Raw genomic sequence first — 18,643 nt, 5'->3', positions numbered from 1 at the left:
ACATGGGCATGGGAGCACACTGGAGCACATGAAGTTACATAAAACTAAATGTGCATGCTTACTGAAAAACATCATTTCGCCTGCACTGAAAACTGATCTCATTGATGACTTTCAGAACAAGAAATATGCCATCATTATAGATGAATCTACTGACATTTCAACACAAAAATATTTGTGTACTTTAGTTCGATTTTTAAGTGATAGGACAAAGGAAATTGTAACTGGGCCAGAGTCTTGCAAATTGCATTGGTTTTGCATCAGATGGTGCATCAAACATGGTTGGGTGCAACAACTCTATGTGGTCTAGACTAAAAGATGTGTCTCCTTTCTGTGTGCAACTCAAATCTATCTGTCATTCGCTGGCACTGTTCATTCAAGCCACAGTGAATTACGACGAGAAGCATACAAAGAAGTGTTTAGAGTGATGAACACAACTACAGAATTTGAGATAACCCGAACTGCCCCCTCCCCTTCGAAAAGCCGTCACCTACTTGGTGGCTTGTGCGTGGAAAGGTCATGTTTAATATTCTGATGAACTGGGAAGAGCTAAAGGCTTATTTCACTTCTGCTGAACTAGCCCAATTAAAGTTTGATACAAAATTCAAAGCAAGACACCTAAAGGAAATGTTGTCAGACTACAAAAACTACTTGTTCTTTGAGTTTGCAACATCTTTTGTGCAGGAATTTGAAAGACTGAACAGCCTTTTTTAGCGAACCAAAGCTGATCCTCATGAATTGTACCAACAAATATTCTTATACCAGAAGAGTCTTCAGAACAGACTGTATGATGCCAAAAGACAGAAAAAAATATTCAAGAAGTTGATTTTGGTATCAAATTCTCAACAGCATGTAATAAGTTCCTACAGCAGAACAACAGTGCTGAGGCCCATCTGGAAATAAAAACTGTCAAAGAAAGATGTATGTCTATGCTAGAAGTTGTTCTGAGTCAAGTTACATGTAGACTTGCATCAGCGAGAGATACATTTGAAAGTTTATCAAAATTGAGCCCTGTGATAATTTTAAATCAAGCTTCAAGGCCCATGTTTTCCGAGTTAACCCTTTATACACCTTGCTGGAAACAATGTCAGCGCTATTGAAGAAGAATAGAGAAAAATGCCTTTTGTGGATTGGAAAGAAGAAGCTCCATTTAAGAAAGATGTGGACTCTCTACAGACACTGAACAGTTTTGAATTGGTGTACTTCACCATCAGACATTTAAAGAGATTGCCACCTTTGCCCTTACTTGCCTAATAACCCCTGTCAGCAACGCTGTAGTTCAGAGGATATTTTCTCTTGTATCCTCCGTTAAAAGGAAGGCAAGAAACAGAATGCAGCTGAATCTTCTTGATGCTATTGTGAGAATGTGGGCAGAACTATTGCTTTCAAGCAAACGTTGCAAAGACTTTACTGCATCTCCAGAAATGCTAAAAAAAACTTCACATCCGACAAGGTTTATGTCGTATGTTCCACTGATTGCAGTGAAAAGGATAGTAATGAGTTGGATCTGGAACTTTTCATGTGATGGGAGTATGAAAAATATATTGTCCCCCATCTGGCTTTTTCCTGGCCTTTTTCAAGTAATGTTTGGCTTTAAATTAAAATTTCAATCTGGCAACCCTGGGACGAACTCAGTGGGCCAGGCAGCATCTACAGACATATAGGAATAGTCGATGTTTTGGGTGAAGACCCTTCATCACGATGGAGTTCCTCCAGTATTTTATGTGTTGCTCCAGATTCCCAAACGTCTGCAATTTCACTTGCATCTCCACCTGAAATTTCTACCCTGCGAGAAATATTTTTTCTATGCAATACCATATATGCCTCTCTTGAACATTAGAACTAATTCCCCTCCTCTATCAAATTTATAACGGCCCATGAACCCATTACACGACCTTATTAATTGTCTTTTGCACTATTTATGTTTATAGCATACAATTTTTTTTGGTCTTGCCACAAAACCAATTTCACGACATACATCAGCGGGATAAACGGGATTCTGATGATTTCATGAACTTGTATCAGGTGTCACTTCTCCACTTTTTTTCGCCCGTCTCCACCCACCCAAGCACCCAATTCCCCTCCCAAACGACGGCTACATTTGGGAGACTGTTCCCTACCAGCAGAAGGTCATCCCCCGTTCAAGGCTATGATTACCCAGCAGCTGACCGCCCGGAGCCGCAAGCCCTGGTGCAAAACCAAAGCTGTGCAGACGCCGGCCTGTTATGTTCCGCTCTGCTGCGGGATTTCACGGCAGCTACAAAGCGGTCCTATCCGCCTCTGGTGCCGCCGGCGATTACTTCAGCCTCGCCTCTCTCCCCTCCTCCTCGCCTCGCCTCGCCTCTCTCCCCTCCTCCTCCTCACCGTGGCAAGATGTTCGTAGGATCTGACTTGGGGATCTTGGCCATCGCCTGGCTAGTTGTCGCCGCGCTATTTCTGATCTTTATTGTTTTCCCCGATCTATGTTCCGGTTCGGGTATCTGGCGCGTTGTACTTAAAGACGCCATGTGCTATGGTAAAAGCAAACAGTATTTCTTCCAGCGGCCGCCGTGGCTCCAGCGCCTAGATATCCCGAAGAGGTAAGAGCAGCAGCTTACAAAGTCTTTGTTTCCTTTTCTGATGTGATTGGCAGATCAAGATGCCCAAGGAACCTGGTGTCAAGTATTATTCGGCATGCCGACAATGTATCCGGACCAGTATAGTTGACAGTGAGTAAGCAGGCCCTGTAAAAAAAAAGGCCCTCCTTGCGGAAGTTGGCCTGAACGAGGGCGGTACTGTCTGTTTGCTTATCCTCCCAGTGATTTGCTGTGTTGTGCTTTGGTGTCAATGCATGTACTGCAACCAGAAGCCCTTGGATGAGGCCATAGAAGGCATACTCCAAATTTGAAATAATTTCGGTTTGCATGTCAGAAACCGCAGGGTGATTTCTGGCCTGGGTGAGAAGGAATACAGCCCCACCCCAGTGATCAGCAAGGATTGACCAGGGCAGACTAACTCACAACAGCGTTGTATATGATGACATATATGTCCTTTGATAATACATTTATTTTGACTTTGACTTAGTTCATCAGCACACCAAGACAAGGACAAATTGCTGGAAAAACTCAACGGTTCAGACAACATCAGTGGAGGCCAAAGAAATGTTGATTTTTTTTTTCGCTGATTCCCTGCATCAGGACAATGTTGGAATTAGTCTGCCCTGTTTCTTCCTTGTCAATATGCTTGGGCCAAACACTACAATGTATATGTTAGGGAATATAATTGTTCAAGCATAGGGATCACAAGTCTGTTTATACCATGTCAAAGGTTCATTTATTATCAAAACATACAACTCTGAAATTCTTCTCCAGATGGCCACAAAATCATGGAGAAAAGAATGGCAACACGATCACCATCCCCGAACCGCCCCCCCCCCCCGCCCCGGCACGAAAAAACGAGAAGATGTGACTCCAAAAAAGTCCATAGTCCAAATCCATATCCATAAATGCAGAAAACCTCGGTGACATTCTGGCACAGCGGCAGGCCACACAGTCTCCCCTCTCCGGCAGCAGAGTGATCCCACCAGCGATCAAAGGCAGGCAGCCAGTGCACGCTCACCTTCCACACTCACCTCGATTTTCAATCTCATCTGTCCCACAATAGGCATTGATGTCTGCTGGGCTGACCACATCCTAGTCTGCTCCGTTACCTCAGTCAGTCTAGAGTCAGAACATCAATGTCAACAGAAGCATTGCCACAAGACAATCACTGTTAAAGACTTGGGTACTGAGAGAGTGCTGCTATATCGAAATGTCTAAATGCATTCTTTTGGGGGGTGGGGATTAAATGGAAGCTTGGTTCATCCTTACAAATGTGCATTAAGGGCCGCAGTTCACTTCTCGGAATTCATTCATCCAACCTTGCCAGTAGCTCAGTACTGCAATGAGATCAAAAGAGAAAATGCACCTAAAACCCTAGGTTCTAGTGGGGAAATCACAGCCGTGGTTTTTTTACTTAGCCATTTATTATTTTTAAGACCAGTAGATACTTTGTTAGACAATTAAAGGCTCTTTTTAAAATCAGAATGCTGGAGGTACTCGGGACAGGCAGCATCTGTGGAGAGAGGAGAAGTAGAATTAAAATTTCAGGTTAATAATTTTATGAATTTGTAAAAGTGTGAAGCGTGTGTGTTGTAAGGAATGATTGGGATTTTTGAGAGAACAATGGAAATGACTATGTTGGGATAGAAACCTGGACCGTTAATTGCTGTTGGTACTGCTTTGAAGAGGTTCTTAATTGTAGCTGATTTGTATGGAGGAATGCAAAAAGAATAATAAAGCAATTACAATTGCAGAGAAGCTGAGTGCCAGAGGAACTCAGCAGGCCAGGCAGCATTAGTGGAAAAGAGTAAACAGTTGACGTTTTGGGCCAAGTCCTGATGAAGGGCCTCGCCCTGGTAATCAAAAGGAATTTGTGAGCATATTTGACAGACAGCAAGTTAAGCAAGAGCATAGAATTTAGGAGAGAGGTAATGGAACTAATGAGATTGTTGTCTGGAGACCCACCTTGGCCAGTTGAGCCAAATGGCCTCACTCAGTGGGGTTTTAACTATAGAATAAGTTACAATGATCTGTTTATATAGACTGTGTAAACATACAATTTCCAAAGATTGAGATGAAGCGATAATATAGAAATGTATTGTGTATTCTGCAAAATAATTAGGATTTGATGAAAACAACAGGAATTCTGCAGATGCTGGAAATTCAAGCAACACACATCAAAGTTGCTGGTGAACGCAGCAGGCCAGGCAGCATCTATAGGAAGAGGCGCAGTCGACGTTTCAGGCCGAGACCCTTCGTCAGGACTAACTGAAGGAAGAGTGAGTAAGGGATTTGAAAGCTGGAGGGGGAGGGGGAGATGCAAAATGATAGGAGAAGACAGGAGGGGGAGGGATGGAGCCGAGAGCTGGACAGGTGATAGGCAGAAGGGAATACGAGAGGATCATGGGACAGGAGGTCCGGGAAGAAAGACGGGGGGGGGGTGACCCAGAGGATGGGCAAGAGGTATATTCAGAGGGACAGAGGGAGAAAATGAGAAAAAGGAGAGTGAGAGAAAGAATGTGTGCATAAAAAGGAGTAACAGATGGGGTACGAGGGGGAGGTGGGGCCTAGCGGAAGTTAGAGAAGTCAATGTTCATGCCATCAGGTTGGAGGCTACCCATACGGAATATAAGGTGTTGTTCCTCCAACCTGAGTGTGGCCTCATCTTTACAGTAGAGGAGGCCGTGGATAGACATGTCAGAATGGGAATGGGATGTGGAATTAAAATGTGTGGCCACTGGGAGATCCTGCTTTCTCTGGCGGACAGAGCGTAGATGTTCAGCGAAGCGGTCTCCCAGTCTGCGTCGGGTCTCACCAATATATAAAAGGCCACATCGGGAGCACCGGACGCAGTATATCACCCCAGTCGACTCACAGGTGAAGTGATGCCTCACCTGGAAGGACTGTTTGGGGCCCTGAATGGTGGTAAGGGAGGAAGTGTAAGGGCATGTGTAGCACTTGTTCCGCTTACACGGATAAGTGCCAGGAGGGAGATCAGTGGGGAGGGATGGGGGGGACGAATGGACAAGGGAGTTGTGTAGGGAGCGATCCCTGCGGAATGCAGAGAGAGGGGGGGAGGGAAAGATATGCTTAGTGGTGGGATCCCGTTGGAGGTGGCGGAAGTTACGGAGAATAATATGTTGGACCCGGAGGCTGGTGGGGTGGTAGGTGAGGACCAGGGGAACCCTATTCCTAGTGGGGTGGTGGGAGGATGGAGTGAGAGCAGATGTACGTGAAATGGGGGAGATGCGTTTAAGAGCAGAGTTGATAGTGGAGGAAGGGAAGCCCCTTTCTTTAAAAAATGAAGACATCTCCCTCGTCCTAGAATGAAAAGCCTCATCCTGAGAGCAGATGCGGCGGAGACGGAGGAATTGCGAGAAGGGGATGGCGTTTTTGCAAGAGACAGGGTGAGAAGAGGAATAGTCCAGATAGCTGTGAGAGTCAGTAGGCTTATAGTAGACATCAGTGGATAAGCTGTCTCCAGAGACAGAGACAGAAAGATCTAGAAAGGGGAGGGAGGTGTTGGAAATGGACCAGGTAAACTTGAGGGCAGGGTGAAAGTTGGAGGCAAAGTTAATAAAGTCAACGAGTTCTGCATGCGTGCAGGAAGCAGCGCCAATGCAGTCGTCGATGTAGCGAAGGAAAAGTGGGGGACAGATACCAGAATAGGCACGGAACATAGATTGTTCCACAAACCCAACAAAAAGGCAGGCATAGCTAGGACCCATACGGGTGCCCATAGCTACACCTTTAGTTTGGAGGAAATGGGAGGAGCAAAAGGAGAAATTATTAAGAGTAAGGACCAATTCTGCTAGACGGAGCAGAGTGGTGATAGAGGGGAACTGATTAGGTCTGGAATCCAAAAAGAAGCGTAGAGCTTTGAGACCTTCCTGATGGGGGATGGAAGTATATAGGGTCTGGACATCCATTCCATCCCCCATCAGAAAGGTCTCAAAGCTCTATGCTTCTTTTTGGATTCCAGACCTAATCAGTTCCCCTCTACCACCACTCTGCTCCGTCTAGCAGAATTGGTCCTTACTCTTAATAATTTCTCCTTTTGCTCCTCCCATTTCCTCCAAACTAAAGGTGTAGCTATGGGCACCCGTATGGGTCCTAGCTATGCCTGCCTTTTTGTTGGGTTTGTGGAACAATCTATGTTCCGTGCCTATTCTGGTATCTGTCCCCCACTTTTCCTTCGCTACATCGACGACTGCATTGGCGCTGCTTCCTGCACGCATGCAGAACTCGTTGACTTTATTAACTTTGCCTCCAACTTTCACCCTGCCCTCAAGTTTACCTGGTCCATTTCCGACACCTCCCTCCCCTTTCTAGATCTTTCTGTCTCTGTCTCTGGAGACAGCTTATCCACTGATGTCTACTATAAGCCTACTGACTCTCACAGCTATCTGGACTATTCCTCTTCTCACCCTATCTCTTGCAAAAACGCCATCCCCTTCTCGCAATTCCTCCGTCTCCGCCACATCTGCTCTCAGGATGAGGCTTTTCATTCTAGGACGAGGGAGATGTCTTCATTTTTTAAAGAAAGGGGCTTCCCTTCCTCCACTATCAACTCTGCTCTTAAACGCATCTCCCCCATTTCACGTACATCTGCTCTCACTCCATCCTCCCACCACCCCACTAGGAATAGGGTTCCCCTGGTCCTCACCTACCACCCCACCAGCCTCCGGGTCCAACATATTATTCTCCGTAACTTCCGCCACCTCCAACGGGATCCCACCACTAAGCATATCTTTCCCTCTCCCCCTCTCTCTGCATTCCGCAGGGATCGCTCCCTACACAACTCCCTTGTCCATTCGTCCCCCCCATCCCTCCCCACTGATCTCCCTCCTGGCACTTATCCGTGTAAGCGGAACAAGTGCTACACATGCCCTTACACTTCCTCCCTTACCACCATTCAGGGCCCCAAACAGTCCTTCCAGGTGAGGCATCACTTCACCTGTGAGTCGACTGGGGTGATATACTGCGTCCGGTGCTCCCGATGTGGCCTTTTATATATTGGTGAGACCCGACGCAGACTGGGAGACCGCTTCGCTGAACATCTACACTCTGTCCGCCAGAGAAAGCAGGATCTCCCAGTGGCCACACATTTTAATTCCACATCCCATTCCCATTCTGACATGTCTATCCACGGCCTCCTCTACTGTAAAGATGAGGCCACACTCAGGTTGGAGGAACAACACCTTATATTCCGTATGGGTAGCCTCCAACCTGATGGCATGAACATTGACTTCTCTAACTTCCGCTAGGCCCCACCTCCCCCTCGTACCCCATCTGTTACTCCTTTTTATGCACACATTCTTTCTCTCACTCTCCTTTTTCTCCCTCTGTCCCTCTGAATATACCTCTTGCCCATCCTCTGGGTCACCCCCCCCCCCGTCTTTCTTCCCGGACCTCCTGTCCCATGATCCTCTCGTATCCCCTTTTGCCTATCACCTGTCCAGCTCTCGGCTCCATCCCTCCCCCTCCTGTCTTCTCCTATCATTTTGCATCTCCCCCTCCCCCTCCAGCTTTCAAATCCCTTACTCACTCTTCCTTCAGTTAGTCCTGACGAAGGGTCTCGGCCTGAAACGTCGACTGCGCCTCTTCCTATAGATGCTGCCTGGCCTGCTGCGTTCACCAGCAACTTTGATGTGTGTTGCTAGGATTTGATGAATAAACTTCTCAGGCTTCCAGCTAGTATAGGTGTTGATTATAACCGATGTTTCAATGGCAAACCCTGCCATCTTCTTCAGGGATGATGCCTGGGAATGTCTAGTCTGGTGGTATATATACCCCTGTAGTTTATCCCTCCTGATTGGTTAGTCCTTATCCAGTCAGGTTTCCGTTCTCCCACCTTGTTTATAATCGAATTCTAGTTCTTATTTAGAGCGAGACCTTTGTCTTTGTTAAAATTGTTTTCCTCTAGTTTTATTTCAATGTCTTCCTTTCTCAAGTGGTCCCAAAAGCCATTGGTGTGGCACAGTGGTTTTGTGCCATTGAAGTCAATCCTATGGCCATTGCGAATTCAGTGGTCTGCTACCGCCAATTTCTCTGAGTAACCCAAAAAGATAGACCTCCTGTGCTCTTTGATGTGGGTTTCCGCCATGCATTCTGTCTGGCTGATTTTTTTAAAATTAAGATTTAGTTCTGATTCTTGCCTATGCTGCACCTGAACTGAAAGCATTGAGGTGAAAAGTTATTCAAAATCTCTTTTTTTCAAGCATTTTGAAAAACTTTTAACCTCAATTTAAAGTATGATTTTCTCCCTCTTAATTTAACAAGATAGATGCAATAACAAAGCAGCACAAGCTTTCCTAAAATAGGGTAGGTTAAAAGCATGATATGGTACAAAACTGATCAGTGTTACATTTCTTGGCTCTGAATTGGAATTGGCAATTTCTGAGGCAGTCTTGTGTAAAGTGGTTCAAGAAGCTGGTCCACCGCTGCTTACTCAAGGGCAATTAGGATGGACAATAAATGCTGGTTTTGCCAATTATGTCCACAACTTGGAAATCAATGATCACTGTGGAAATAAGTAAATAAATCTAACTTAGCAATATAAAATTTTATCTAAGTCTGTTTGTAACCTCAGAGCAAAATATACTGTTCCAGGTTAAAATAAAGTTGTTAGAAGAAGTGTTCTCTGAAACTAGGTGCAAAAATCAGACAATGCCCCATTCCACTTCATATCAGCTCTTGAACACAGTAATTATTCTGAAGAAAGAATGTTTTTGGAGACAGTTATGGTTAATAGGATGACAATGTTTTTTCTTTTTTTTTGCAGGTGGTTTTCTCATTTCTATGTGGTTTCAATGATGTGGAATAGTTTTCTACTTATAATTACTTGTCAAAATCTGTTTTTTGGTCAACCTTTCCCATTATGGTTTCAAAGACTGCTTAGTTTTCTTTCTGGAAGCGTGTCCCACTTAAAACCTGGTAAGATTTAGTTTTCACTTTCTACACAAGATAAGAGCAAATTACTGAATTGTGTATGAATGGAAATAATTATTTCTCAATTAGTGCAACCCCAGGTGAGAAGAAATAATTGTTCTCATGGAGCTGTACCCTTTTGAAACAAGCTTCCATGAGTTCAAATAAAATTAAGTGGTAGTGAAACATAAAGTTGATCATTTGATATTATCTTCCAACACTTAATAACCAAGTTTACCCTTATCAAACAATTTCAATAGTATTTAGGTAATCAAATATTAAGATGAATTCTTACATAATAAATCAGAAATCAATGTTCCTGAAGTTTGACAATGACAATCTTATAAGAATAGAAAAAAAACTTTAAAAACTGTCTTTTATGAAATACATTTGAAGAGCAGGTGCTGTTGTAATATCAGGAAGTAATATCCCACAAGACTTGATCTTGTGATTTTGAATTAACATTTCCATGTGATGTTCTTCCAAAATAGGAAGATTTAAAATACTGGTGAAAGGTTATCAATCTGAAATGCTATCTGTATTTCTCCAGCCATCTGTGCTGAATGATCTGTTGAGTATGTCTAGTTTTTACTACTACTGGAAACATGAATATTGGCAAGAGCAGTTTTTAGTGAATATTTAAAATATGCATTATTTTAAAGCTTTAATATTTCTTTTCCAGGTAATGAATTGTCTGTCCTGCTGGTTCAGATAATGTTGTTTGTGCAAGGTGTTCGACGCCTCAGAGAGTGCCTCATTGTCTCTGTGTTTTCGAATGGTAGCATTCATGTAGTACAGTATTGTTGGGGTCTGGTTTACTACATCCTTGTGGGTTTAACAGTGCATTGTGAAGGACTCCATGCTGGATCAAAAGGTAGTTTTTTATTTGCATAATTTAAATACATAGGCCTGATATATTTAATTGACCAGTTAATACGAAAAGTTATAAGAGTTATGAAACGTGTGAGAATAAGGAGCAAATACTTTAAGCCTTCATTGGCTGCGCTTTTTCCACTTGGGCATTACTGCTTTTATTATCCCTAGAAGTAAATGTTTGATACTCTTTTCGGCTTCCCAATTCCCCCCTTGTTAAAATTTAGTTTATCTAAAACTCTGCTGCCTGTATTATAACTTAACATAAATTTTACCAAGTAAGCCTATGCTCAATTATTGATTCAGCTGCATCCCAGCTGGAAAAAATCTCACTTTGAATTCAAGATGCTTTGTGTCTGCTCTTCAGCTTCAACAAATGGAAATTTATTTATTTGGAAATATTGTAAACCTGAAGTTTGTCTACCGTACAATCCTTATCATACAGCACTTTATTGGATACGGTTGTTTAGATGATGGATATTGAAATTTTTAATATCATTTCTCATGAATGTTTCATGATTGTGTATCCTGAAACCTTTACTTTTATTGCAACAATACATTTTATCCCTTAAATAATGTAATAAAGAAGGCTGAGGAAAATGGAGCATTTATGTATGCAGGCTTTCAAAAGGCTTTCTAGGAGTACCTCTCTACAAAACAGCAGTCCATGGATTGAAATGCAATGCCAACAATGATAAAAAGTTGCATAAGAGACAGAAAGTATTGTCTACTCTGGTTCCCCATTATCATTCAGGGTTCTGGAGTCCAAACACGTGTGTAGGTAATCCACTGTGCTTTTATTTGGGGGAAAAAAGACATCTGTTTAGCTGTGCTCTGCTGTCTCACTAATAGAACACCTCCAACAGCACTCAGGAATAACAATGCAAATGGACTCTGCACTGAAAAGGTTCATTATGAACATCATATATGAAGAGGTAGGCTGTTCTGCCATGAACACCTACACTTGTGCCTGTAACCTCTTGGAGCCCTATGTTGACTTTGACAACTCTGAAATAGGAATTGGATTGCAAGATCTTGGACAAGGAGCAGCAGAGATGAGCTCGTTGGAAAGCCTTGTAAGAAGCTGGTCTGGGCTCATTTGTCTAAATATGTCCTTCGTTGCTGCAATATTCTGTTTGGTATTGGTTTATCTGCTGTTTTTGTAGAATGGGGTACAGAGAAATTTCTGTTAGATCATACCATTAGGAAAAAAAAAAGTCACATTATAATTGTGGATGTGCAACAATATTAAAGTAGTAGTACAACTTAAAGATCATGCCTGATTTGATTTTCAAGCACATCTGATTCCGTTGTACATGAGAATCAAATTAGGATATGATCCCTAAGTTGTATATGCAATAAGAAAGTCAATATGCACAGCCTTGAGTTTGCACCAATTTGCTTTATTTAAAAAAAATGTCCATTTGAACGGATATATGTTACTCAGCAATTTAATATTAGAGTCTTCTTGGACAGTGGAATAGTTTCACTGAGCCGAGGCAATCTGGTTCTGTGTTTAATGTATGCACGTAAAATGTTTGGAAACTTTTTGTTAATTTTTTGCTTTATTGTGTAGTATTCACCATTCGTGATCTGATCGCACAAGGACAGTGGTACCATATAGCTGGAATAGCACTGTTTTTGTGGGCAACAATTCATCAGCACAAGAGTCATATGATCCTTGCCAATTTGAGGAAAAACAAATCAGGTAAGAGATTATTTCCATGACACATTATTTGTGTAAGTAAGTCAATGGTGCACAAACATATCAGCTGATGCATAACTAAGATTTAGCAAATCATAATGATTAACAAGGGGGACAAAATGTAGCATATGAAAACCTGCTATTTGATATCTTAAAAGGTGCTTTGTGCAATTAGAGTATATATTATTCAGATTGCTCTTTCAGTTGAAAAAATGGGTCATTTCTGCTGGTGGTCTTGAGATAATTATTCATTTGACCTCATTAGAGCAGAAGGTTTAAAAGGAGCTTTTTTTTTAACTGAAGGTGAGTCAGGATGGATTTCTGCCTCCAATGGCAAATGGATTGTAGTTGTTATGGGATGGTTTGCCTCTTAAGAATTGGGTTCCTCTTCTGTTTTGCAATCAAGCAGCAATTATGTACTGACTTTTTTGCATCTCCTTTCATCTATTAAGATGTGGGATGCAATTCTTGATACTCTCTGTATCTTTCTTTCTTTCTTTAATTCAGCATGGTTTAATAGGCTTCCTTCAGGACATTATCTAGTTATTATATTTCAGTTGTAAACATAAACATTCCACATTGACAGTGTTATTGTGTTTAAAGCATCACAACCAAACAATGTTCAATATTCATGCAAAGGCAGTTTCCAGCTCATTCCAGTCTACGACTACCTGCGTTGGAAGCCCAACTATTCTTGCAACATGGATCAATCACACTGGCTCACCCTACCCTTCTCACTGGGATCTGTTAATTCAGCAGTGCGGGTCAATGGATTCTGGCCTTCTGATGTGATTTCCATTGTACCATATTAAATGGTATCTTCACTCACAGTGCATTCCAATTTAATTGAATATGTACCGGCTCACAGATGGGACTTTTGAAAATAATGCCCACCTGCTGTTGTAATTCACTTTTGTTGCAAATATGTTTTTTCAGTGTGCTTTTCTTTCCAATATTCAGGCTGAGGAATGTATGTGGGTAAAGTTCATAATTAACAGTAGGTGCACATTGGTTAATTTTCATATTGCCAGATAAATCCCTGAAAATATTTTCCTTCCAAAATCCATGTTTCAATCTATGTTTCATCTCAGCTCCTATCATTATTTCCCCCAATCTTTCCCCCATGCCATTACTTCTAATGTGGGATAGTAATTAAGCATTTACATCATTTTATTTAAATATTATTGAAATTTGTATGCAAGAAATGATGCTGTTTGATTATACTTTTCTCTTTTAGTTAATTAACAGTTTCTGTTCCTATATAGGTGAAGTGATCAACTACAGGCATAGCATCCCATATGGTGACTGGTTTGAATTCGTTTCTTGTCCACACTATTTCGCCGAACTGCTGATCTACTTTGCTTTAAGTGTAACCTTTAAAGGACAGCACTTTACATGGTGGTTTGTAGTATTGTATGTATTATGCAGCCATGTATTGATGGCAATTCAATCCCATGAATTCTATGTCAAAAAATTTGACAATTATCCCAAAACACGAAAAGCATTCATACCTTACATATTTTAAATTTTCATAAAATACAGTATACTTTTCCATCAGTGTGTCGTGAGTTTTTTAAAAAATTGTACCTGATCCTATAAAATTCGCTGAAATTAACTTCAATGTGTATTGTACAGCTTGGGTACCCCTTATCCAAAATGATTGGGACCAGAAGTATTTTGGATTTTTTTATATGTTTGAATATATAATGAAATAGCTTGGGATAGCCATCGTTTCTGACTCTGAATTTATGTGCTACCATTAAGCTACCTTTGTCTTACACTTATTCAATGCTTCAGGTTCTGTGAACAAAAAAATGTGTAACAGGCCATTGAATTCATCAAAAAATTATATAATCTTCCAGATCCTATTTCTATATAATGTCTAATGTTAATGCTAATGTGATGCAATATGTCATAAAGCTGCCAGATGGCATCCCAAGATGCTATATTCAGTTCAAAAGCCAAGTCAAGTTTATTGTCATTTAACTACATACATGAATATAACATATATAACCATATAATATATATGTAGAAATGAGACAATGTTTCTTCAAACCAGGTAGAAAGCAGAGTAGTACACATAACTGTTACATACCTCATGGATATCTTGTGACTGTCTTATGACCATGATGTAATTGAGTAGCTGATGAGCATGATGGAATGGTCTTTTGGAGGTCACGTGATGACATGTTCACCTCGGGTATAAAAGGAGACCCCTGGGGTGACGCAGTTAGTTTTCCAGTTAGAACGTCAGCCAGAGACTCCGCTCCGCTGCGTATTTGCCTTATGACGCAGTTTTGATTTAAAAGGGAGTTTTACGTTCTATTATGAGGTACAAAAGTGTTGGGCTGGCAGTTTAACTAATCGCTGCCAGGTTTGTTGATGTATCTTTTCAGTAATATTGGAGAGTGAAGACAGGAGCCTGAAGGAGTCGTTCAGCGGATTTGGATAGGATCAACCATTATTGAATTCGTTCAAGAAAGAGTGATCTGCATGAGATAGCCTCTGCTAAAAGCAGCAGAAAAGGCTGTGCAGTATCTAGTATCCAGAGGGAAAAGTCAGTGCCGTTAAACTGTTTTATTTCCTTTGTTGTGAATCCTGTGGACAAGGCAGGATCCGGCTGGGTTTGGCAGTAATGTCGTGTCTTCAAGGAATTCTTTACTTCAGAAAAGTCTCTCCTAATTGACTGTATAAACCTCTTGGACTTTTGAATTTACCATTCTAAGAACTGTGTTTGAATTTACCACCTTAAGAATTGTTTTCGCATTTATCGCTTTAAGAACTAGTACTGAGTGGCAGTTTGTTGAATGGCCACATAGCAGTTTACTTCCAGTTAAGATTTTCGTTTGTTTATTTTTTTTAATATTGAGCAGAGTTTAATAAATGTTTGATCATCGTTATAAAACCTGACCCGATTGATATTCATTGTTGCCGATCACGTGACATAACACATGATAATTTATGAAGGTATGGATAAAATCTATAGACGAATCACACATAAATAACAAACTGGTGCATTAATACTAAATATTATAACGTACAGAACAGATTAACTAGTGACACTTCGAATATGATGTGGCAGAGAGCTCAGAGGCTTAATGGCCTGGGGGAAGAAACTGTTTCTCATCCTGACTGTTCTTGTTTTTACGCATTGTAGTCTCCCTCCTGATGGTAGAAAGTCAAAGAGGATGCTGGATCCTTAACAGCACTGAGGGCCCTGCGTACACAGCACTCCTGATAAGTGATCTGGATGAATGGTAGGGCGACCCCTATGATCCTCTCTGCTCTTCTCACAATCCTTTTTAGGGACTTCTGGTCCACTACTGAACTGCTCCTGTACCAGATTGACATGCAGCTCATCAGGATGCTCTCAATGGTGCTCCTGTAAAACACAGTTAAGATGGGGGGGGGGAGGGGGGTGGGGGGTGGGGAAGCCTGTGTTGCCTCAATCTTCTTAGGAAGTGGAGGTGCTGCTGTGCCGCCTTGTTCAGGGAGGTGATATTAAGGGACCAGGTGAGGTAGTCCATGATGTGAACTCCCAGGAACTTGGTGTACTTAACACTCTCTACGAAGGAGCCATGTATTCCCAAAGGGGGATAGTTTGTCTGCACCTTCCTGAAGTCTATAATGATTTCCTTTGTCTTCAGGCTTAGTTTGTTTTTCTCACACCAATCCTCCAGCCACTCCACTTCCTCTCAATACTCTGTCTCATCGTAGTTCTTGATGAGGCCAGCTACTGTTGTGACATCCACAAACTTGTTGACACAGTTTGAGCTGGCTCCTGTGAGACTGTCGTTCGTCAGCAGTGGGCTGAGCATACAGCCTTGGGGAGCGCCAGTGCTCAGCATAATGGGTCAAGAGATGTTGCTGCCCACGTGGACTGACTGTGGCCTTACTGTCGAGAAGTCCAATATCCAAATGCAGAGGGAGGTGTTGAGACCCAGCGAGGAGTTTCCCCACCAGTTACTGGGGTATGATGGTGCTGAACACTGAAATGAAGTCTATAAACATATGAGACGCCACTTTCCAGGTGGGACAGGACAAGTGGGGGGCAGAGGCTATTGCAGCATCAGTGGACTGACTTGAGTGATAAGCGAACTGGAAAGGGTCCAGTGTAGCCAGGAGAAAGGCGGTAATGTGCTCCATGACCAGCCGCTCAAAAACATTTCATAATGGTTGATGATAATGCCATTGGACAGTAGCCATCTAGACAGGTTACTGTCAAACTTCTTTAGCATTGGAATGATGAATGATGGAAAATCGGAACCAGTTTAATTATTACTGTCTAATATGATTTGAAATCTTATTTTGCAGCAGTACAGTGCAAAGACATAAAATTACTATAAATTACACAATAGTGCAAAATAAGGATGTTAAGGTAGTGTTTATGGGTCTTTCATAAATCTGATGGCAGAGAAGAAGCTGTTTCTGAATTATTGAGTTGGTCTTTAGGCTTCTGTACCTCCCCCTGATGGCGGTAACAAGAAAAAGGCATTCAAGATTACAGTATTATTACATGTACATATATCAAAACATACAGTGAAATGCGCTGTTTGCTTTAACAACCGTCCCAGGATGGTGAGGGTCCGCAATGTGGATGCTGCCTGCTTGAAGATGTCCTCTGTGATGGGGAGGCTTGTGCCCATGATGGATCTGGCTGAGTCCATGACCCTCTGCAGCCTCTTCCGATCGTGTGCACTGGGGTCTCCATGTCAGGCTGCGATGCATCGGTTAGAGTGATCTCCTTCGTACGTCGAGAGAAGTTTGCAAGAGTCTTTGGTGATGTACGAAATCTCCTCGAACTCCTTAATGGTCACATCAGTGTGGTAAGCCCACGACAGGTCCACTGCGATGTTGACACCTAGTAACTTAAAGCTGCTCACTCTTTCCAGCGCTGATTCCTCAAAAAGGGCTGCTGCATATTCCAGAGTAGATGAGTACGAAAGGAGGCTGAAAAACGACACTCAACTTTTCATGTGCAGCTCCCAAAAGAATTATCAAATATTCCCATTTGGAATTATACAGATAACATTTCCAGCCACACAGATTGCAGTAAGTATCATTGTTTCAAAGAACGAATGGTTTTCAGAACCGACAGACCCTGGAACTCCAGGGGATGGGTGCAGCAGCTGGAAGCTCAGGAAATATCTCCATTGTCTCAGAGATGTGGCTGCCAGAGACTCCGGGTAAAACTGAATCACAGGGCCTTAATGTCCTCTCTCTATCATCCTTACTAAATACCACTGAAGACCTCTGACATAAGAGATTCTGCAGATCCTTGAGCAACACACACAAAATGCTGGAGAAACTCTGCAGGTCTGTGTCAGACCTGCTCCCCCCACCTAGAATATCTGGTGGTCAAGTGTCATCCGTTCAATCTGCCGAAGGAGTTCGCAACTGTCAACCTGGTAGTAGTACACTCTGACAGATATCAAGCTGGCACTGGAGGGGGTAAGCACTGTGATCAACAGTGACAAAGCACTGCACCCTGAGGCTTTCCTGATAATTTTGGGGAACTCCAATCAGACCAGCTTGAAGAAGTGTCTGACAGATGTCACCAAGACGTAACCTGCAGAACCAGAGGAGCCAACTGGCTTAGGTTACCGTTACACCACCATCAAGAATGTTTACTGTGTTATCCCCTGCTTGATTGGGCAATCCAATCACCTGGCTATAGTCCTCCTCCTGGCACGCATGAGGACCACAGCACCAGAGGTGAGAACCACAAAGATAGAGTGGGGGGGGGGTAGAGGAGTATTTGCGGGACAGCTGTGAATCTGTAGACTCGATCATATTTAGGGAGTCATCTTTGGATCTGAATGAATATATCACCAAACTCATTAAAACATGCATGATTGCTGCCCTTTTGAAGTAGATGGGAACCTCAGACACAGACCCACAGTAACTTTTTTTTGTGGGCCACTCACAAAGAAATCATCAAATACTCCCGGGCATGGCAGTTCGGATAATGCACCCACGATAGCATCCCGTTTGGATACATGGTATTCAATATCACAAACCTTTTAGGTGAGAAGGATGACCCATCACTGTAAACCCGAAGCTGGCATTGTGGAAACTGGCAATATCATAATATTAGCACAGCCTCCACTGCTAACTTTCTGCCAATATGAATATCTGCTCAGCATCGCTACCTTATGTAACACTCACAACACGCTGGAGGAACTGAGCAGGTCGGGCAGCATCCGTGGAAACGAACAGTCAACGTTTTTTGCCTAGCAAAATAGGTTGGCTCCTCAGATTTGGCTGCAGTAAACTAATGATTTTAAAGTTATAGTTCATTTCTAGTATTGTAGAAAGAACACAATGCTATGTTTAAGTAATGGATGGAAAGGGCATTTGATAAAATCACTCGTTTTATTTTAAAGGATTGAGCTTTTTCTTACACATATAAAGCAATACTATAAAACAGATCTGATCGAGGAGACCTATCGAATCCAAAGTGCAGGGAATTATGATTTAATTTATATTAAGCTATATCCCCAAATTACATTAAGATGCAGTTAGTAAATTGTAAATAAATTGCGTCCATTCACCTTTC

At 42.3% G+C, this 18,643-nt stretch overlaps 1 protein-coding gene across 1 annotated transcript; it reads left to right on the top strand.

Moving 5' to 3' along the window:
* The first annotated feature begins 1,992 nt into the window (after nucleotides 1-1,992).
* Nucleotides 1,993-15,007, top strand: srd5a3 (steroid 5 alpha-reductase 3). Its single transcript, XM_063043120.1, has 5 exons — nucleotides 1,993-2,576; nucleotides 9,361-9,512; nucleotides 10,189-10,380; nucleotides 11,956-12,087; nucleotides 13,350-15,007. Exons 1-5 carry the CDS (start codon nucleotides 2,008-2,010, stop codon nucleotides 13,607-13,609), a joined length of 1,305 nt encoding a protein of 434 aa, XP_062899190.1. The 5' UTR covers nucleotides 1,993-2,007; the 3' UTR covers nucleotides 13,610-15,007.
* The last annotated feature ends 3,636 nt before the right edge of the window (nucleotides 15,008-18,643 follow it).

This window comes from Mobula hypostoma, chromosome 3 (assembly GCF_963921235.1).
Source record: "Mobula hypostoma chromosome 3, sMobHyp1.1, whole genome shotgun sequence".
Taxonomy (NCBI): domain Eukaryota; kingdom Metazoa; phylum Chordata; class Chondrichthyes; order Myliobatiformes; family Myliobatidae; genus Mobula; species Mobula hypostoma.
This window is presented reverse-complemented; position numbering and strand designations above follow the sequence as displayed.

Coding starts and splice junctions, on each gene's coding strand:
- srd5a3 (XM_063043120.1), top strand. CDS start 2,008: ATGAACTTGTATCAGGTGTCACTTCTCCACTTTTTTTCGCCCGTCTCC. Junction 9,513..10,188: donor CGTGTCCCACTTAAAACCTG/GTAAGATTTAGT, acceptor TTTCTTTTCCAG/GTAATGAATTGTCTGTCCTG. Junction 12,088..13,349: donor TTTGAGGAAAAACAAATCAG/GTAAGAGATTAT, acceptor GTTCCTATATAG/GTGAAGTGATCAACTACAGG.